At 56.5% G+C, this 16,113-nt stretch overlaps 1 protein-coding gene across 1 annotated transcript in view; it reads left to right on the top strand.

Annotated features, from left to right (window-relative positions):
* Positions 1 to 16,113, top strand: part of TCF4 (transcription factor 4) — a gene marked incomplete at its 3' end in the record, with an annotated part of 113,540 nt that overhangs the window by 55,881 nt on the left and 41,546 nt on the right. Inside the window, exon 5 of the mRNA XM_042021501.1 lies at positions 7,929 to 7,993. Coding sequence (XP_041877435.1) covers positions 7,929 to 7,993 — 65 coding nt within the window. The remainder of the gene's footprint in view (positions 1 to 7,928; positions 7,994 to 16,113) is intronic.

Here is a 16,113-nt window from a genome sequence, read left to right as displayed (position 1 = left end):
GTTCGGGAGTGGGGACTGGGGGTGACATTCCTGTGGAACTCATCCCGCGCCTTTGGGGCCGTTTCCTTCTTTTTCGTCACCTCGCCGTTTTCCTTGGTCTCCAAGAGTGGAGCCATGGAATGGTTTGGCTTGGAAGTATCCAAAGGATCATCCAGCTCCAGCCCCATGCCGTGGGAAGGGACACGTTCTGCTGTCCCATGTTGCTCCAAGATCGCTGTTCTCCATGTGAGGAATATCCCAGATTTAGCGCATTTCTGGGCATAAAAACGCCTTGAGCCGGAGTCCGGCGCGACTTCAGTCCCTGATTTTGGGGGGCAGAGGGTTCCCGGGAGGGGGAGGAAGGGGCTGTGGCAGACACGGGCAGCGGGGTCTCCCGTCAGGTCCGTAATTGTGATGCATTTGCCGAGCTCGCCGCCGCAGCGCCGGCCCTGCTCCGGTGCCATATGGTCTCCCATGGAACATTTAACTTGTCAGGGATAATGGATTGTCCTGGAAGCAGATTTTCGCTCGGAGCGTTCGGCTCCTTTCTTGCATCGCGCTCGGAGCTGCGGGCTGCGGGATGAAGGATTGGGATGGAGACGGGCGGAGGAGGCGCGCGCTCCTTTCCCCCGCGGGCAGCGACCTAGATGCCGTGGAATTTTCCCGGGCGTTATCCGCGGCGCTGACCCCGGCCGGCTGCGCGTCAGATCCGCTCACATCGGCCGCGATGAGCACGGGAGGGAGAGGAGAGAGCCTCGGCCTTCCCGCTCCCGCGTGCTTCCCGGCGCGGGCTGGAAGAGGCGCTGGATGCGCCTCCGTGGGCTTCAGGGAATCGTGGAATGCTCTGGGGGGGGAATGGAGCTGAAGGATCATCCACGGCCACCCCCTGCCATGGCAGGGACACCTCCCGCTGTCCCAGGTTATCCCAGCCTGGCCTGGGACACTGCCAGGGATCCAGGGGCAGCCACAGCTGCTCTGGGAATTCCATTCCAGCCCCTCGCGACCTTCCCAGCCAGGAATTCCTTCCCCATATCCCATCCTGATCTCCCCTTTCCCGATTTGAAGCCATTCCCTGTGTCCTGTCCCTCCATGCCTTGTCCCCAGTCCCTCTGCAGCTCTCCTGGAACCCCTTTAGGCCCTGCCAGGGGCTCAAAGCTCTCCCTGGATCCTCCCCTTCTCCAGGTGAACATTCCCAGCTCTCCCAGCCCGGCTTCAGCCCTGGGAGCATCTCCCTGGCTTCTTGTGGACAGGGCTTGGAGCAGCCTGGGATAGCAGGAGGTGTTCCTGCCTTAAGGTTCCTGCCCTGCCTTAAGGTTCCTTCCAACCCAGACGATTCCAGGATTCCATGGATTTTGCTCCTCGGCATAATATTCCTTCCAGGTGCGATGTATTCACCGAGGAATTGGAATGTTTTGTCCTTGTTCCAGAGGTGTTGGAGAGCGTGTGCGGACTTGGCGTGGGTTCTCAGGCCACAAAGATCCTGGAATATTCAGGAAGTGTCATTTCTCCTGCAGGTGTGCATGCCCTCTGCTGGAACTGCTGATGGGGGATAATAGGGAATTCTGGAGTATTTGGCATTAGCCCCAGAATTCCCGCTGTTTTCCCATCCTCTGGGAACCTTGGAGTTTGTTGTGTCCCCTCAGAAGATCCAAAGGGTCCGAAGTGGGTTTTGTTGAACCCAAAATGAGAACAAAAATCCATGTTTTGAGCTGGGATTTTATGGGATGAGGAATATGTGGGATAAATGGATCTTGGGCAGGAATTACTAACGGAGCCTTTAATCTCCGTGGAAGGGTCGGCTGTGGTTTTCTAGGAATTGCTAATGGATGACGCTGGTGCTGCCATCCCTGGTGCCACGGAATCCTGGAATCTGGGAATGCTTTGGTTGGAAGGGACCTGAAGGAGCACCTCATTCCCACCTCCTGGAATCTTCCATGGGAAAGGTCCCTGCTCCTTCTGTCCCATCCCAGATTCCTCAGAGTGTTGGTCCCTTTGGGAATGGACGTTCCAGGATGTTGTGTCCAGGTGTCCGTTGATCCCAAATCTGCTCCTGTAGGCTCTGGATCTCCTTATCCGTGTCCGGTGTGGCTTTGTGTCCTCCCCTTTGGATCCCATGGCTTCGGATCCTTGTCTGCCTCGGTTGGAAGCGATGCTGGTGGAATCCCAGCTTTCCAGCTCCACGATGAAGATGGGAACAGACCAGGAGGGATCACCCCATGGGCTGGTTCCGTTCCAAATCCCGCTCGGAGGCTCGCTTGGGATAGAGCGATATCCATCCAATCCCTGGATATTCCCGCGGGCCGGAGCGCGATTACAGCGCGCTCTTATCTGAGATTTTGTGGGAATCTTGTTCCTTTTTGTGACTTTAATCCTCCCCTATTCACCAGCGCCTCGGATTTCCCTTTGATTCCGTTTTCCAGTGGCCCTTTTCCCTCCCCAGCCCCTTTCCCCATTGTTTTCCAAGAACAGGGTGAAGCACAATCCCTTGTTTCATGGGAGGTTTTGCTCCTCTCCCAACAATATTCCAGGTGTTCAGGCTGTTCACTCGTTATCTCCCAGAGCCTGAAATTCCAAAGGACCCAAAAGATGCTCATGGAATCGCTGCAAACGAGGGGTCGTCTCCCAAACTTCTTCCCATCACTGCATCTCCGCGTGGCCTCGGGCCCTGGGAGCATCCCACGGCTCCAAGGAATTTCCCGGCTTCCTCCCCTCGTTAAATATCCATATTCTTCCCTCAGCCTGGGAAGAAACGGGCGTTTTGTTTCCATAAATCCCTAATTTAATTAGGGAAGTTTATTATTCCGCTCGCAATTAGCGCGTGGATTCGATATCCAGCTTATTAATCCCTGGAATGTTACGGATTGTGCCGCTGCCTCTGGAGCAGTGACGCACGGGGCAGCTTCCTGGAATCTTTCCCTTTGGATGCCCCGGTTCAGGGGCCGAGTTCTCGGGGGGTGAGGGTGGCGTGGGCAGCGCCGGTGGGTGCCGTCCCTTCCGCAGCTCCACAGGCAGCGCTCCCGGTGCCCCGCGGAGCCTGGCAGGGATACCTGCATGCAGCGTGCATCGGGAAGAGCTCCGGCACCTTTGGGAATTCGCCTTTCCTGGCGAGGGCCCGCTTCCGCCCCACCTTGCCCTGCTTCCCGTGGGCCGAGCTCCGGAGCTTTGTTTTCCGAGGGGCTCCCGGCCTTCGTTCCCTTGGCGTTTGGTGGCACCGCGGGGAGCTGATCCCTGCCTTGCCGTGCCGTCGGAACGTCCCTTCCATTCCCATCCCTGTTTCCTGCCTCGACCCTGGCCGCAAGGTCTCGAGCCCGGTTTCCCTTCAGGTTGCCGGGATGAGTGTTTTCCCGAGCTTTGTGCCTGGTTTGTGGATGCGACGGCTCCTGGCCGGCGGCGTGTCCGATTGCCTGGCCCGAAACGGCCCGGATCCCTCCTGGGTTTGTTGTCGGGCCTTGCCGTGGAGCACAAAGCAGCACCAGCTCATTACCACGAGCCCTCCGTTCCCAGGGATGAGCTCCTTTGTGATGGAAAACGCGGAGAAAAACTGGGATTTTGGGGCCACGTCGGCACGGGCAGCGTTTGGGTGGCCGGCGCGGCTCAGGCCCAGCTTGGCTGAGCCCGGCTTAGCTGTAGCAGGAACACCTGGGTTCCGTGGGGCCGCTGCCCAGGGCTGCTTGTCCCCGTGCCAGCTCAGTGCCCGCGGGAGCCGCCCGGGAGCCGCCGGAGTGCTCGGAAGGCGAGCGGAGCACAAAGGGGATGAGCTCCCCGCCAGCTGCTCCTGGTGCCAGGGATCTGCTCCCGCAGTCGGGAGGCAGAAAATTCCCCCTCCTGCTTATTTCCCTTGTTTCCCCTGGTTTTTTTGTTCCCTCTTTTTCCCCCCCTTTGCCCTCTCCTTTTTTTTTTTTCCTTTCTCTTCTGAAGAACAGAATATTCCAAAGTTCTGCAAAAATACAGGAGCGCTCTGCTGCCTGCTCCGATGAGAAGGTGGACAGGAGATTTTTCATTCCATCTTTCCGAGGAAAACCTCGGGATGTTGTCCGTGGAGAAAGCAGGGACACAAATAAATATTTGATATTTTAAAATAGATTTATTTTCCCCCACTGAGGTGCTCATATTTGGGAGAAAATCCTCATTTATTTCCATGAGGTTTTCCTTGGATAATTGATAATTCCCTATGAATTTTAGCTGGATCTCTCAGCTGAAACGAGGCATTTTGGGAGCTCCAAGGGAAAAAAAAGCCCTGGTTTTTAATGGATAATCCAGGGAGCCGATCCCGGTGCCAGCAGATTGGGCTTCGGAGCCCTTCCACCTTCCCTTTCCCCTGCAACCCAACTGGAAGAAAATTTGGGATGCAGAGGTCGGGATGGCGGCCGAGTGAAAGGGTTCCTGCTGCTCCAGCCGGGATCACCGGTGTGTATATTAATTGGGATTTGGGAAGTTCAGCCTCTTCCCTTGCTCGATCCCAAATGTTCTCCAGCTTTGTGCTCCTCGTTCCCGGCTTGGTTTGGGAATTCTCCTTTAATTTGTCCTAAAATTTGTCATTTCTTTTGTCCTTAACGGGGAGCATGTCAGGCTCCTTCCCGTCGGACAATCCTTAATTACCACAAAAACCTGGAATTAAATCATGGATTGAAGCAAAAGGACGGCTGGAAATTGGGAGCTATTAAAATCCCAATTCCTGATCATTTCTGCTGTCCCCAGCCGAGTTTCCCTCGGTCTGAGCAAGCCCCAGACCCAAAGATCGGGCGTGCAGAACTGGAATTAAAATACTCCCGTTGGGTTCGTCCCTTAAAAAAACGTTTAAATACGAAATCCAAGGAAAAACCGAATTAAAAGAATTGACGGGAATAATTTCCCTTCCTTTCCTCTGCCTCATCCGTCTCCTTCTGCTTCCCAAAAACCGCCAAGGTGCCCTTTCCCCGGGGCAGGGAACGAGCAGGGGAACGGGATCCCTCGCATTTATCCTTTGGAAGTTGCTGAAATTTCCTGATTAATTTTCCCAACTCCTCCATGGCTTCCTCCTGCACGGATTCCTGGCCGTTAAATAAAGCATGGAGGGAATATTTGGGGAGGGAGGGGGATTTTTCCTGCAGGTGTTCGGAGAGCAGGGAGCTGAAATGCCAGGAAAACGGGAGCTGCGCGGAGTTGCTCCTTTGTCTCTCCTGTGATTGGCATTGTGGCCGTTCACTGCAGATCCCGGTATTTCCCCACGCGCTCTTCCCGCTTCCCAAGCTCTCCCTGCCTTCCCCAAAGCCCAGCCGCAGCCTCCAAAGTCATTCCCTGTGCCGGGCAGCTCCGGCCACGGAGCTTTGTTCCCAAAGCCATGGCAAGGGCCGGCGAGGAGCGGCATGTTGGAAACGATCCCTGCCAAGGCTGTCCCTCTTCTTCCCCTCTATTCTCCCCCCTCCTCTTTCCCGGCCTCCCCCAGCGCAATATTCCAGCGGGGACTTTTCCCTCGGAAAAGGCGGCCGCGGCCGTTCCGCGCAGGAAGGGAGCGGAGCACGGAATGCTCCCCTCCTGCCTCTTCGGAGGAGTTTTAGCCATGGGGCTTGGCACTGCCACCGTTGTCTTTGTGCCAAAAAATATCCGCAGCGGCTGCCGCATTCCCGACCGCTCCGGAGGCTTGGCTCGAAAATTCCGCAGTGGATGCGGCGGGAAGCGGCGGCGCCGGAGCCGCGCTCTCTCCTTGGGGTTTTTTTTACTCTTTTGAAACCTTCCAGAGAAAAATCTCGAGGAGGGAGAACCTTGAGCTTTGCCTAGCCCTGGGAAATGGCCGGGAATGGCGTTGTTAAGCCGCCGAATCCACGGGAAATGCGGGAAGTCAGGAGAAGCCTTTCTTTGGCAGCACAAATAGGTGCTTAAAGAGCCGCTCCTCGCGGCTGCTCCCACCGATTGCTTCGGGGGCTGGGGATGTGCCCGAGGATGGGAGGCAGGGAAGCGGCATCGGGAACGGAGTTCCTTCAAAATGGGTAATTTAGGGAATGTAGGGAGAAGGTGTCCCCCCCTCCTGAGGTGTGGAGAAGGACGGGGGATGATTTTATCCTTCTGGTGACGGTGACAATCTCTGCGGGGCCGGGGTTTAACCATTCCTTGAGTTTCCCCCAAATTCACGGGGTTCGTCCCCGACGGATTTCTGGGGCGCAGAAATCTGAGGAAAAACTCCCTCGGGAGCTCAGGAGCCACGGGCTCGGTGGGAAAAGTGGATGCTGGAGATGCAATCTTTTCCAAGGAGCATAATCCTAAAAAAAAAAAAGTCAATCTCCCGCTGGCTGCGGAGCCGCTTTGGTACCTCACAGACTTCGACAGAGTCCTGGCCGAGTGCCCATTGATGTCATGGAAACACTCAAATTACTGGGAATGATTCATGTCTCCGCTGTTCCCGATTCCTCCCCCACACAAATAGGAGTGGATCTGATCCCTGACAACTTGTAATTTGCAGGGGGTTTATTTTTGTATCGGGATAAATATTTTTTCACAACTGAAATTAAGCCGAGCCTGAGCCGATGGCAAAGGAGCTTCCGGAGTGCGGGCGGGAGCGCGGGGCTGCTCAGAGCGCCCCGGCTGCCGGCTCTGACCCGCTTCCCTCGTCCCTGCTTTTCCTGGGGGAGCCGCTTCCCCCCAGCTTCCCCCCAGCTTCCCTCCTCCTCCTTCCCGGCCCTCTCGGGGTGCTGGGAGGTGGCACATGCCCTTCCAGGCATGTTCTCTTGCCCGTCGATTCCCAGCTGAAATTGCCTCGTGGTGTCAGTCTGGAATTGTTTCCAGTGTTCCCAGGCTGAGGGCAATCCATGGGTTTGGGATCACCGGATCCAAGCGCTTCCCAAAGTTCCTGCCATGCCCCGTGAATTGCAAATCTATCTTGGAGGTTCATGTGCAAAACAATGGGGAGACAAAAGCTCCGGGGGCTCCAGTTGGGATGAGGAGAAGGAATTTGCAATTCCCAAGCACTGGGAACAAACCAACTGTGTCACTCCAACCTGGGAGATGGATGTTCCAATTGTGGAATGTGGGATGTGGGCACTTTTTGGGAACGATTAACCGAACTGCTGCCTCCTTTGTCTGACGAGCCGCCTCGCTGTGGCTCCTGCCTGGCACTGGCATGGGACTGGGAATACCGAGCTGGGTGTGGAGCGGCCCTGGCATCGCCGGGGAGCTCGGGCAGCAGCTGCTCCCTCTTGCTGGTGCTGCCGAGCACCTTTTGTGCCGCGGCCTGTCGGAAAGCCGGGAATTTTCGGAGGGATTTCTGCCGTGCCTCCCCCCCTCTTGCCGAGCTTCTCCTCTCCAGAAGGGTGGTCTTTCCCTGGCAATATGTTTGGGATCAGCCCTCTTGACTGCTCTTTGTCTGGGAGCACGTGGGGCGGTGCTGCTCAGCCATGACTTAATGCTCGGCACAAACCTCCTCTTCCCTCCTTCGCTTCACCCATTCAGTCCCAAAAATCCCCTTTCTTCCCTCTGCAACGACGGCACGGCCGCTGCCAGCGGCCAGGCTCTGCCATGGGAGCCTCACGAGCTTCCTGGGAAAGCTGAGAGGGACGAAACCAGGCCTGAGATCCCCGGTCAGCTCCCGGCCTCGGTGGCAAATTCCCCGTTCCCAATCTGGGTCTCCTTCCCAGGTGTCAGTTGCTCAGCTCTTCCCGGGAGAGAGCAGGGAAGCACATTCCCAGCAGCTCCTGGGTGAGGCTGGAAGCTGGGACATGGAGGGTGCAGCTCCCACCTTCACCCAGCCCCTGGAATTCCATGGAATGCCACTTCCAGGAAGCACAGCCAGGATGAGGGCGTTATTTCCAGGGAAATCGCTAACCCCTTTCTGTGCCTCCCTGCATCCCAGGGTCAGCCGGGCCCGGTTTATCCATGGAGCCGGCCTTGGGAACGAGGGATGACCAGCAGATAAAAAGCTTGGAAAGGCTCCGTATCCGTGATCCATGCATTTATCTGCCCTTTTCCTTCATTCCCAGGTAAAACAGAACGAGGCTCGTACTCCTCATATGGCCGAGATTCCAACTTGCAGGGCTGCCACCAGGTAAGTACCAATCCCGCGGAAACGGCCTCTTCCCGAGCTTTTCCTGCCGGGATGCAGCTCCTAGGGCTGACCTCAGCGCCGCTGGGAGCTGCTGCCCTTTGCGTCCGGCGCGGCATTCCCGCAATCCCGACTGCCGTGGGAAGAGTGAGCCCTGAGCGCGGGATGGCGGCGCCCGAGACCCGGCTTTTCCCGGGATGTGCGGGATGGGCTCGGGGTTGCAGCAAGGGGTGGGAATGGCTGTGGAAATGTGATTTGTTGTCCCTTTTTGTTTGGGAATTGTTGTTGGCGGGAAGTCAAGGCCAGCAGGCTAACGGCGAAGCCTTCCCAAGGGAAGCGCGCCGGAGCTCCGAGAAGGGGAGGACTTGAATGAAAGAATAAAATGCCAGCGGAATACAAAGGTGGAGCGCTTGTGCCTCTGCCTCCCCGCACTCGGAATTTGCATCTTGGGAAGTCTCCGGAGAAATCCCGAGCCTAAAAACGCCATCCATGGCCAAATTCCGTGCTTTGTTCGCAGACAATTGAGTTTTTAGAGAGACACTTTCCTCGCTCGTTCCAGGAGCGGCATTAATCACGGCCCTTCGTTCCTTCTGCTCCTCCCTTCCCGTGCCCGTGCTTCGGAAAACTGTCCCGGCAATGGGATCGCTTCCTAACATTCCCAGCTCTCCAGGCGTCGCACGTGCCAGGAATGATCCCAAGGCAGAGGCGGGACACAGAGCATTTCCCTGTGGGAAAGGGAAGCGCTCCGTCCCAGCTGTTTTTCGGGAATGTGGGGATGGAGGCCATGCCGGTGCAGTGCGGGGATTTGGAACGTTCCGTGGGGAACGAGGTGGGAATGGGAGGAATTGGGGAGGTCCTGGTGGAAGCAGGAGTGCGGCCCTTCCCACCGGAATGGCACGGAGTCGGAATCGCCGGAATTGTTCCCAGAAGGGGTGGATGTGGCCCCTGGGGACGCGGGCAGCGGGGCTGGGGTGGGCTCAGAGGGCCCTTCCAAGAGGAGCCATGCCGGATTCCAGCGGTGCTGGATCCTGAGGCGTGCTCGCACGCCCTGTGGAAAAGCCGGAAGGAAGGATGGGAGCTACTTCCTGCCAAGGAGAGGCCATTTCCAGGTCATGTTCTTTCCAGCCTTGGAATTCTGGAGGAGTCATGGAATCACTTGGAAGGGGCAGGGCCACTTCCCTTTATCCCAGGTTACTCCAAGCCCAGCCTGGAACATTCCAGGGACGGAGAAAACGCTGGGAGCAGCGCCAGGACAAAACCCCATTTCTTTGGGAGTTATCCCGTTCCCTGCCCGTTATCCCAGGAACCCTTCCCACACTCCGGAAGGCGCGAGTGCCACTCCATCCCTTCCCTTCCCTTCCCTCCCAACAGCTGCTGATGGATGGCGGGATCCAGGCAGCAATTCCCGGGAGTCTCCCGCTCATAATCGAGCCACATCTGCCATGGCGGCGCTGCAGGAAAACAGGCCTTTCTTGGAATTCTACCTGGCCGGGAAAATTCCAGCGGCTCCTCCCGCAGCGCTGCCGTTCCCGAGGATTGGGGACGCGGGATTCATTCCGTTCTCGGGTTGGGAATTCCCTGGGAACTTTCCTTTTGTCCAGTAACTCGGCAAAATTCCTGTAAGGATCGTCATTCCTGCTGCCTTCTCGTGCAAAAGGGACCCAAAGGTGTGGAATAATGGGATTTAGGTGCCTTCGGAGTCCGTCCCAAAGTGGGGTCAGGTGGGGCTTTGGAGCAGCTTGGGATAGGGGAAGGGATATGGGGTGAGATGATCATTAACATCCTTTCCCACCCGAGCCGTTCCCTGACGGATTTGTCCGTACAGGAATTGTGGGACGGTGTTGTTAGGATTTAAACACTTCTTAAACCTCAGGGACGGGGCAGCCACAGCTTCCCCAGCCATCCTGTGCCAGCCAGGAATTCCTTCCCAGTATTCCCAGTGCTGGAGCTGCCCTTGGCCGTCGCTCCGGCCTGGCATCACCGCAGAGCTCCGGGAGGTTTTCCTTGGGAGGAGCCGCTCCAGCCGTGCTCCGATGGTTCCATGATTTATCCCGGTGCTTCCTGGCTCCAAAAACAAAGGAGCAGTTCCTTTGGACAAGGAGAGATTGCAGGGAATGGACGAGGATGTGAATCCCCCGGCTCTTCCTGCCGGGAATAATAAAAACCGGGACTAAGTTCTGGGCTGAGCCCGCCTAAAACAAGAACCCTTCTGGTGGCACACGTGACAGGGAGGGATGGAGAGGTGGGAACATCCCAAAGGATTTGGGGTGGAAGGGATTTAAGGATCGTCCAGTTCCACCCCGTGCCATGGCAGGGACACCTTCCCCGCTGTCCCCGGTTATCCCAGCCTGGCCTGGGACACTGCCAGGGATCCAGGGGCAGCCACAGCTGCTCTGGGAATTCTGTCCCAGCCCCTCCCCACCCTCCCAGCCAGGAATTCCTTCCCCATATCCCCTCTGGCACTGGGAAGCCATTCCCTGTGTCCCATCCCTCCGTGCAGTCCCTCTGCAGCTCTCCTGAAGCCCCTTTAGGCCCTGCCAGGGGCTCTGAGCTCCCCTGGGATCCTTCCTTTTCCTTCCCATCGGGAAGGAATTCCTGGCTGGGAGTGGTGGGCAGAGCTCTGAGGATCCCTGGAAGCGTTTCAGGCCGGGCTGGAACACCCCCAGGACCGGGGCCGTTGGTGGTGCCCTGAGCAGTGCCCCGCTGGCTCCCGCTCCCGCTCCGGCAGCCTTGGGAAGCCTGGGGAAGTGCGAATTGGCCCCGAGCGCCGCCCGTTCCCTTCCCGGCGTGCGCGTCCACCTCAAATCAATCACTCGTGGGAGTTGATTCCGCGCTGACCAGTCTTGGACGCGCTTCCCGAAATGATTGATTCCCAGCCCAGCTTTGGAAAACTTGTGAGAAGCTCCATGTGGAGCCGGAGCGGGCGCCCGCTCTGCTGTCCTGGCAGCACCGGGAATTGGGCAGCGGCTCTTCCCCGCATCCCGGAGCGCATATGGAGCCCTCTGCTCCCTGCCACGCTGTAGGGGCGTGTGGCGCCTGCTGGTATCCCGGAGATCCGATGGCACGGATGCCTCGGGAGCAGGGCTTGGGACAGGGCTGGAGGGACAGCAGCGGGCTGGGAGAGGGGATTTGGGTGGGATGTTCCCGGAATTCCTGGCTCTGAGGGTGCGCAGGCACCGCTTTTCCAGGGCGGCCGTGGATAACCCGGGATAGGGGAGGGAGTCCTTGCCCGTGGGAGGGGATGATCCTTAAGGGCCCTCCAAGCCCAGCATTCCATGATTCCCTGATTTCCGGCCGTGTTGCTGCTGCTGGGATCGGGCCTCCTCCCGGGAGCATCCCATATTTTCTCTGTGGCAGCTGGAAAAGCTCAGCTTTCCCTCTTCCCATATCCATGGATTTGAACTCGTTTGTTGTCCCGTCTCAGGCTCCAGGTGATCCCAGCTTTGTGGTTTTCCCCGGAATTACCGCGGCTTTGCACTTTATCCGCTGCCTCGGGATTCAGCGCTTCCCCAGTGGAGCTGTGCGGGAAGAGCTTGGGAAGAGCAGCCCAGGGAACTCCAAAGGGAGGCACAAAAAGGCAATTCCCGTTGGGAATACCGCCAGTGGCCTTCGTTGGGATGGAACATTCCCTCAAAACTGAACGGGACTTGGGAATGGCAGCCACAGGTCGGCTCTTCCAGCTGCTCAAGCTGGAGTTTTCCAGAGGCCTTTGGGAAAGGCTCTTCGTCTTCCCAGATGAGGAACAGGAAAAGGACGAACAGAAATCCTTGGAGCATTTTGGCCTGGAAGTGCCTTTGGTCTCTCCGAAGTCCTAATGGCGGAATTCCTGGAAAACGCCATCACCTCCGCCGAGCTTTCCCTGTGTTTGCCCATTCCACCAACTCCATCCCTAAAATCGGGAATTGCGCCAGGAAGTCCCTTTTTAGGATGGAGCCGTGGCAGGATATTCCAGCCCGGAGCCAGCTGGAGCTGGGATTTTTGTTGTGAGGCCCTTGGAGCCGAAGTTTTCCGCCGGAAAACTCGGAACTCCTTCAGAGAGCAGGGCTCTTTTTCCGGGATTTGTGGGAATAATTTGCCAGGGAAGCAAGTCCTGGGTGGAGCATCCTTAGCTCACCTTGAAGTGCCAAATCAAACAGGGTTCTGGTGGATTTTTCCAGGAGAAATATTCCCAAAATATTCCTTTCTGCCTGTCCTTAGTCCTCCCTCTGTCCCATCCTGGTACCGGCTTGGAAAAGGCTGAAAAATTGGGAATATGGGAATTTCCAGATGTTCAGAACCTCAGCCTGGCCTGGGAATATCCCTGTGGAGAACAGGGATACCAGGATATCCCATAATTCCTCATCCTGACAAAAATCGGGATGAGTTTTTTTGTCCATCCATTCCAATCCATGTTTTCCCCCGTCATTCCATGACTTCTCTGGGATTTGGGAGTGCATTCATTCATGCAGGAGGTGAACAATGATGGGATGTTCCTTGGTTTTCCACGGGAAAGACTGGAATGCAAGGATCGAGGGCTGAGCTCCGGAGGCAGGGAAAAAATCCCCAAATGGTTTGTCCTGGAACGGAGCAAACAGAACAAAGGGCGTCAAGTTGGTCTCTTTTCCTCCATGGAGCCCTTCCCAAAAATGCCAATTCCAGGGGAAAATTGGATCTCAGGGAGAAAATTCCATTTTCCCTCCGCTGCTCCTGATTTTCCGCAGTGATTTTAGCAGCTGGGGCTGGATGGGAAGGGAAACCACGTGGAAAATAGGGAAGGGTTGGAATTTCCACGGGGGATCAGGGACAATACTGGGTGGAAATGCCACGGGAGATTTTGAGAGAGAGCTGCCACATTCCCAAAAATCCCAAGGATTGGTAGGAATCCCCATATTGGGAAGAGCTGGAGATTCGGGATGAGAATTGAAAAGCAGAGAATCCCAGAAGGAAATATCCAAGGAATGGTTCAGCCCTGGATCTGCCGTGATTTAAGTGGGAAAATTCAGGAATTGAGGAGCAGTTGGGATGAGGAGGGGAAATCCCGGATCCGGAAGGAGAGAAGGAGACGTGGGAAAAGGGCTGGGAAATAAAATTCCCTCTCGTTCGTTCGGGGCTTTATTCCACCTGGAATGAAGATGATGGTGATGATCAGAACGGGGGCTTAGCTGCCATTCCGCCCAATTCCCGTTGCCTTGGTCGGGAATTTGCTCGGGAAAAGCGGGAGAGCCACGCAGGCTGGGAGCAGCTTGGCACTGGGAGCCGCTCTGCTCATTCAGGTGGGCACCTGGCCGGGCACGGAGCGCCCGCATCCCGGCCTGCCGGTTTTCCTGGGAAAAGCCCTCATTAAGGGCGCCGGGAGAGCGGGAGCAGCCGGCTCGGTGGGAACGGCGGGATGGCCGCATCCCAACCCGCATTCCCGGCCGGAGCAGGGGGAACAAAGCAGGGCAGGGAAAGCCGGAGCGTCCGACCGGGAATAATCCCGGGAAGGAGCTTTGATCCCACAGAATGGCAGGAATTTTAATTGAGCGGCGGCTTGGGAAAGAGCGGGATGTGCCGGCTAAAGGGCGGCAGCAGCTCCCAGGATGTGACAAACAAACGCGGGATAATCCGTGGGGAATGCCCTTCCAAAGGGAATGGTTGCCAACGGGTCTGTGTGGGACGGGAGACGGGGAAAGGCCGGGAGCTCCTGCTCCCTCCGGAGCGCGGCTTCTCCGGGAGAAGGGAATCCCAGGGACGCTCCGAGCCCAAAGCCCTGGCAATCCTTCGGGAAAGCGGCTTCATCCCTTCCCAGCTCATCCCGCTTTCCTCCCGCCTGGCTTCGGGACCGGATCAACGCCCCAAAAAAATCCGGCAGGGAAAAGAGAATTCCCTGTTCCCCGAGGGATTTTTCCCTGGTCCGTGCCTTTGGATTTCGGGTTGCAGGCCCTTGAATGGGGCTTGATTTTAGCAGGGCAGTGCAGCACTTCCGTGGCACCTGTTCCCAGAACAAAGGGAGGGAGAATATCCCGCGTTTTGTGCGGAGCCTCCTCCATCCCAGGCGGGCGCGGAAGTGAGCTCCACATAATTTTCCTCTAAACAGCGAAAGCCGAGCTCTGCGGCAGGAACGGCATTTGGCTTTTCCAGGAGGGATAATTTCATTCCCATCTGGATGGGTTTTGTGCATCTTCTCCCTCTCCAGCTCTAATTCTTTGTCTCGTTATTCCCGCTTTGGAGGCAGGAAAACGGGAAGGATGTGGGAACACGCCTAAACATCCAAAATGTTGGCATTCCTGGAAATTCCAGCGGCCTGGCTCCTTGAGGAAAACCCTGGGATTTCAGGCTTTTCTTGTAGTGCTGGTGTTTGGAATTTTGGGAATTGTTTTGAGCTCCAATCCTGAACTGGTTTTATCTCGGCAGACAAAGGCCCTTGGACACCTCCTCCTTTTCCTGAGGAATGCGAGCTCTGATCCCGACTAATTCCTGACGCTCCGGAGCTGGGAGCGGGGAGCCTTTGGGAAGGTTTCCCCTGTCCTTGGAACCAAGTGGGAATAGGAAGGAGTTGGGATAAGTGCAGATTTATTTGTATCCCGGTTTTCCTCCCCGGCTGCGGAATTCCCATTCCAGCGGGAAGATGCGACGGGCAGCCCAGGCCTCTCCCAAAATAACCCCTTGACCTTGATCCGTGCGTTCCTGCGGTGAGCGGAATGGGGGATTTTCCTTTGCCGTGGAAAGCTCCGCAGCTTTTTCCAGAGGAAAAAGTTGGGATGAGGAAGCCGAGGCTCCGGAGGGCGCGCGGCCGCTTTCCTTCCCTCTCCTCTCCTCCCGGAGACTCGGGAAGCGCCAGGCTCGGGCTGCTTCCAGAGGAGCCGCGTTTCGGGATGCATCCCAAGGCTCCCAGCCTTCCCGACATATGGAAGGGCCCGGCCCAGATCCGGCAGCTCTGGCTCTAGGCTGCAGCCCAGGTGTGAGACGAACGCGTGGCTGCAGAGAATTCCCGAGCCCAGCGCCGCTCCCTTCCCTGGAATTCCCTCCGTCTGCGGGGAATATTCGCGCCACACCGACAGCCCTGCCAGCCATTCCCGAAAATCTGCTTTGGTTCCAGGCAATAGTCACAGTAAACCAGGATTTATTGTGGAACGATCCAGAGCATTCCCTAAATCCCACTGGTTTCCCAATAGTCACAGGAAGCCAAGATTCCTGCTGAAGTGATCCCGAACACTCCCTAAATTCCTGCTCTTTTCGGAGAATCATCACAATATTCCCTTGGGAATATTCCCCAAAATCCCATTGATTCCCAAGGATATTCACAGGAAACCCTGGGAAATATTCCCTTGTGAAATGCTCCAAAATATTCCCTAAAATCCCAAATATTCCCTAAAATCCCATTGATTCCCAAGGATATTCACAGGAAACCCTGGGAAATATGCCGTAAAATCCCATTGATTCCCAAGGATATTCACAGGAAACCCTGGGAAATATTCCCTAAAATCCCATTGATTCCCAAGGATATTTGCAGGAAGCCCTGGGAGATACTCCCTTGTGGAAATGCTCCAAAATATTCCCTAAAATCCCAAATATTCCCTAAAATCCCACTGCTTTCTGAGCATATTCACAAGAAACCTTGGGAAATATTCTCTTGTGGAAATGCTCCAAAATATTCCCTAAAATCCCACTGATTTCCAAGGATGTTCCGCTCTTAGCTGGGAAATGCTCCCAGACATTCCCTAAAATTCAGTTCTCCGGGACATTCCCAACATCCCTGGCAGTTCTGGCCTCTCTTCCTTCCTCATTCCCAATTATCCTGCAGTATCCCATTGATTCATTCCCAAGCTTTTCCGCCGCTGCAGGTGTTGGATATCGTCCGTGAAAGCACAGATATCGGGAAAACGGCGCCTGGGGGATTGTGGGAGCGGGATGGGAGGATGGAGAGGGTGTGGGATGAGGGGTGTGGGATGAGATGTGGGATGAGATGTGGGATGAGGGGTGTGGGATGAGATGTGGGATGAGGGGTGTGGGATGAGATGTGGGATGAGGGGTGTGGGATGAGTGCTCGGGCTTGGGCACCAGGAGCTGTTCCACGGGCAGGGTTTGTGGCCATTGGAGCGCCCATCCCGAGCGCTGGGGATGGATCCCGGCTCTGCTCAGGGGTGGATCCCAGCTCGGTGTCC

Source organism: Corvus kubaryi, unplaced genomic scaffold (assembly GCF_017639235.1).
Source record: "Corvus kubaryi isolate FWS band 111438036 unplaced genomic scaffold, C.kubaryi_AGA036_p1.0 37149, whole genome shotgun sequence".
Lineage (NCBI taxonomy): Eukaryota > Metazoa > Chordata > Aves > Passeriformes > Corvidae > Corvus > Corvus kubaryi.
The sequence above is the reverse complement of the archived record's forward strand: the minus strand, read 5'-3'. Positions and strand labels throughout refer to the sequence as shown.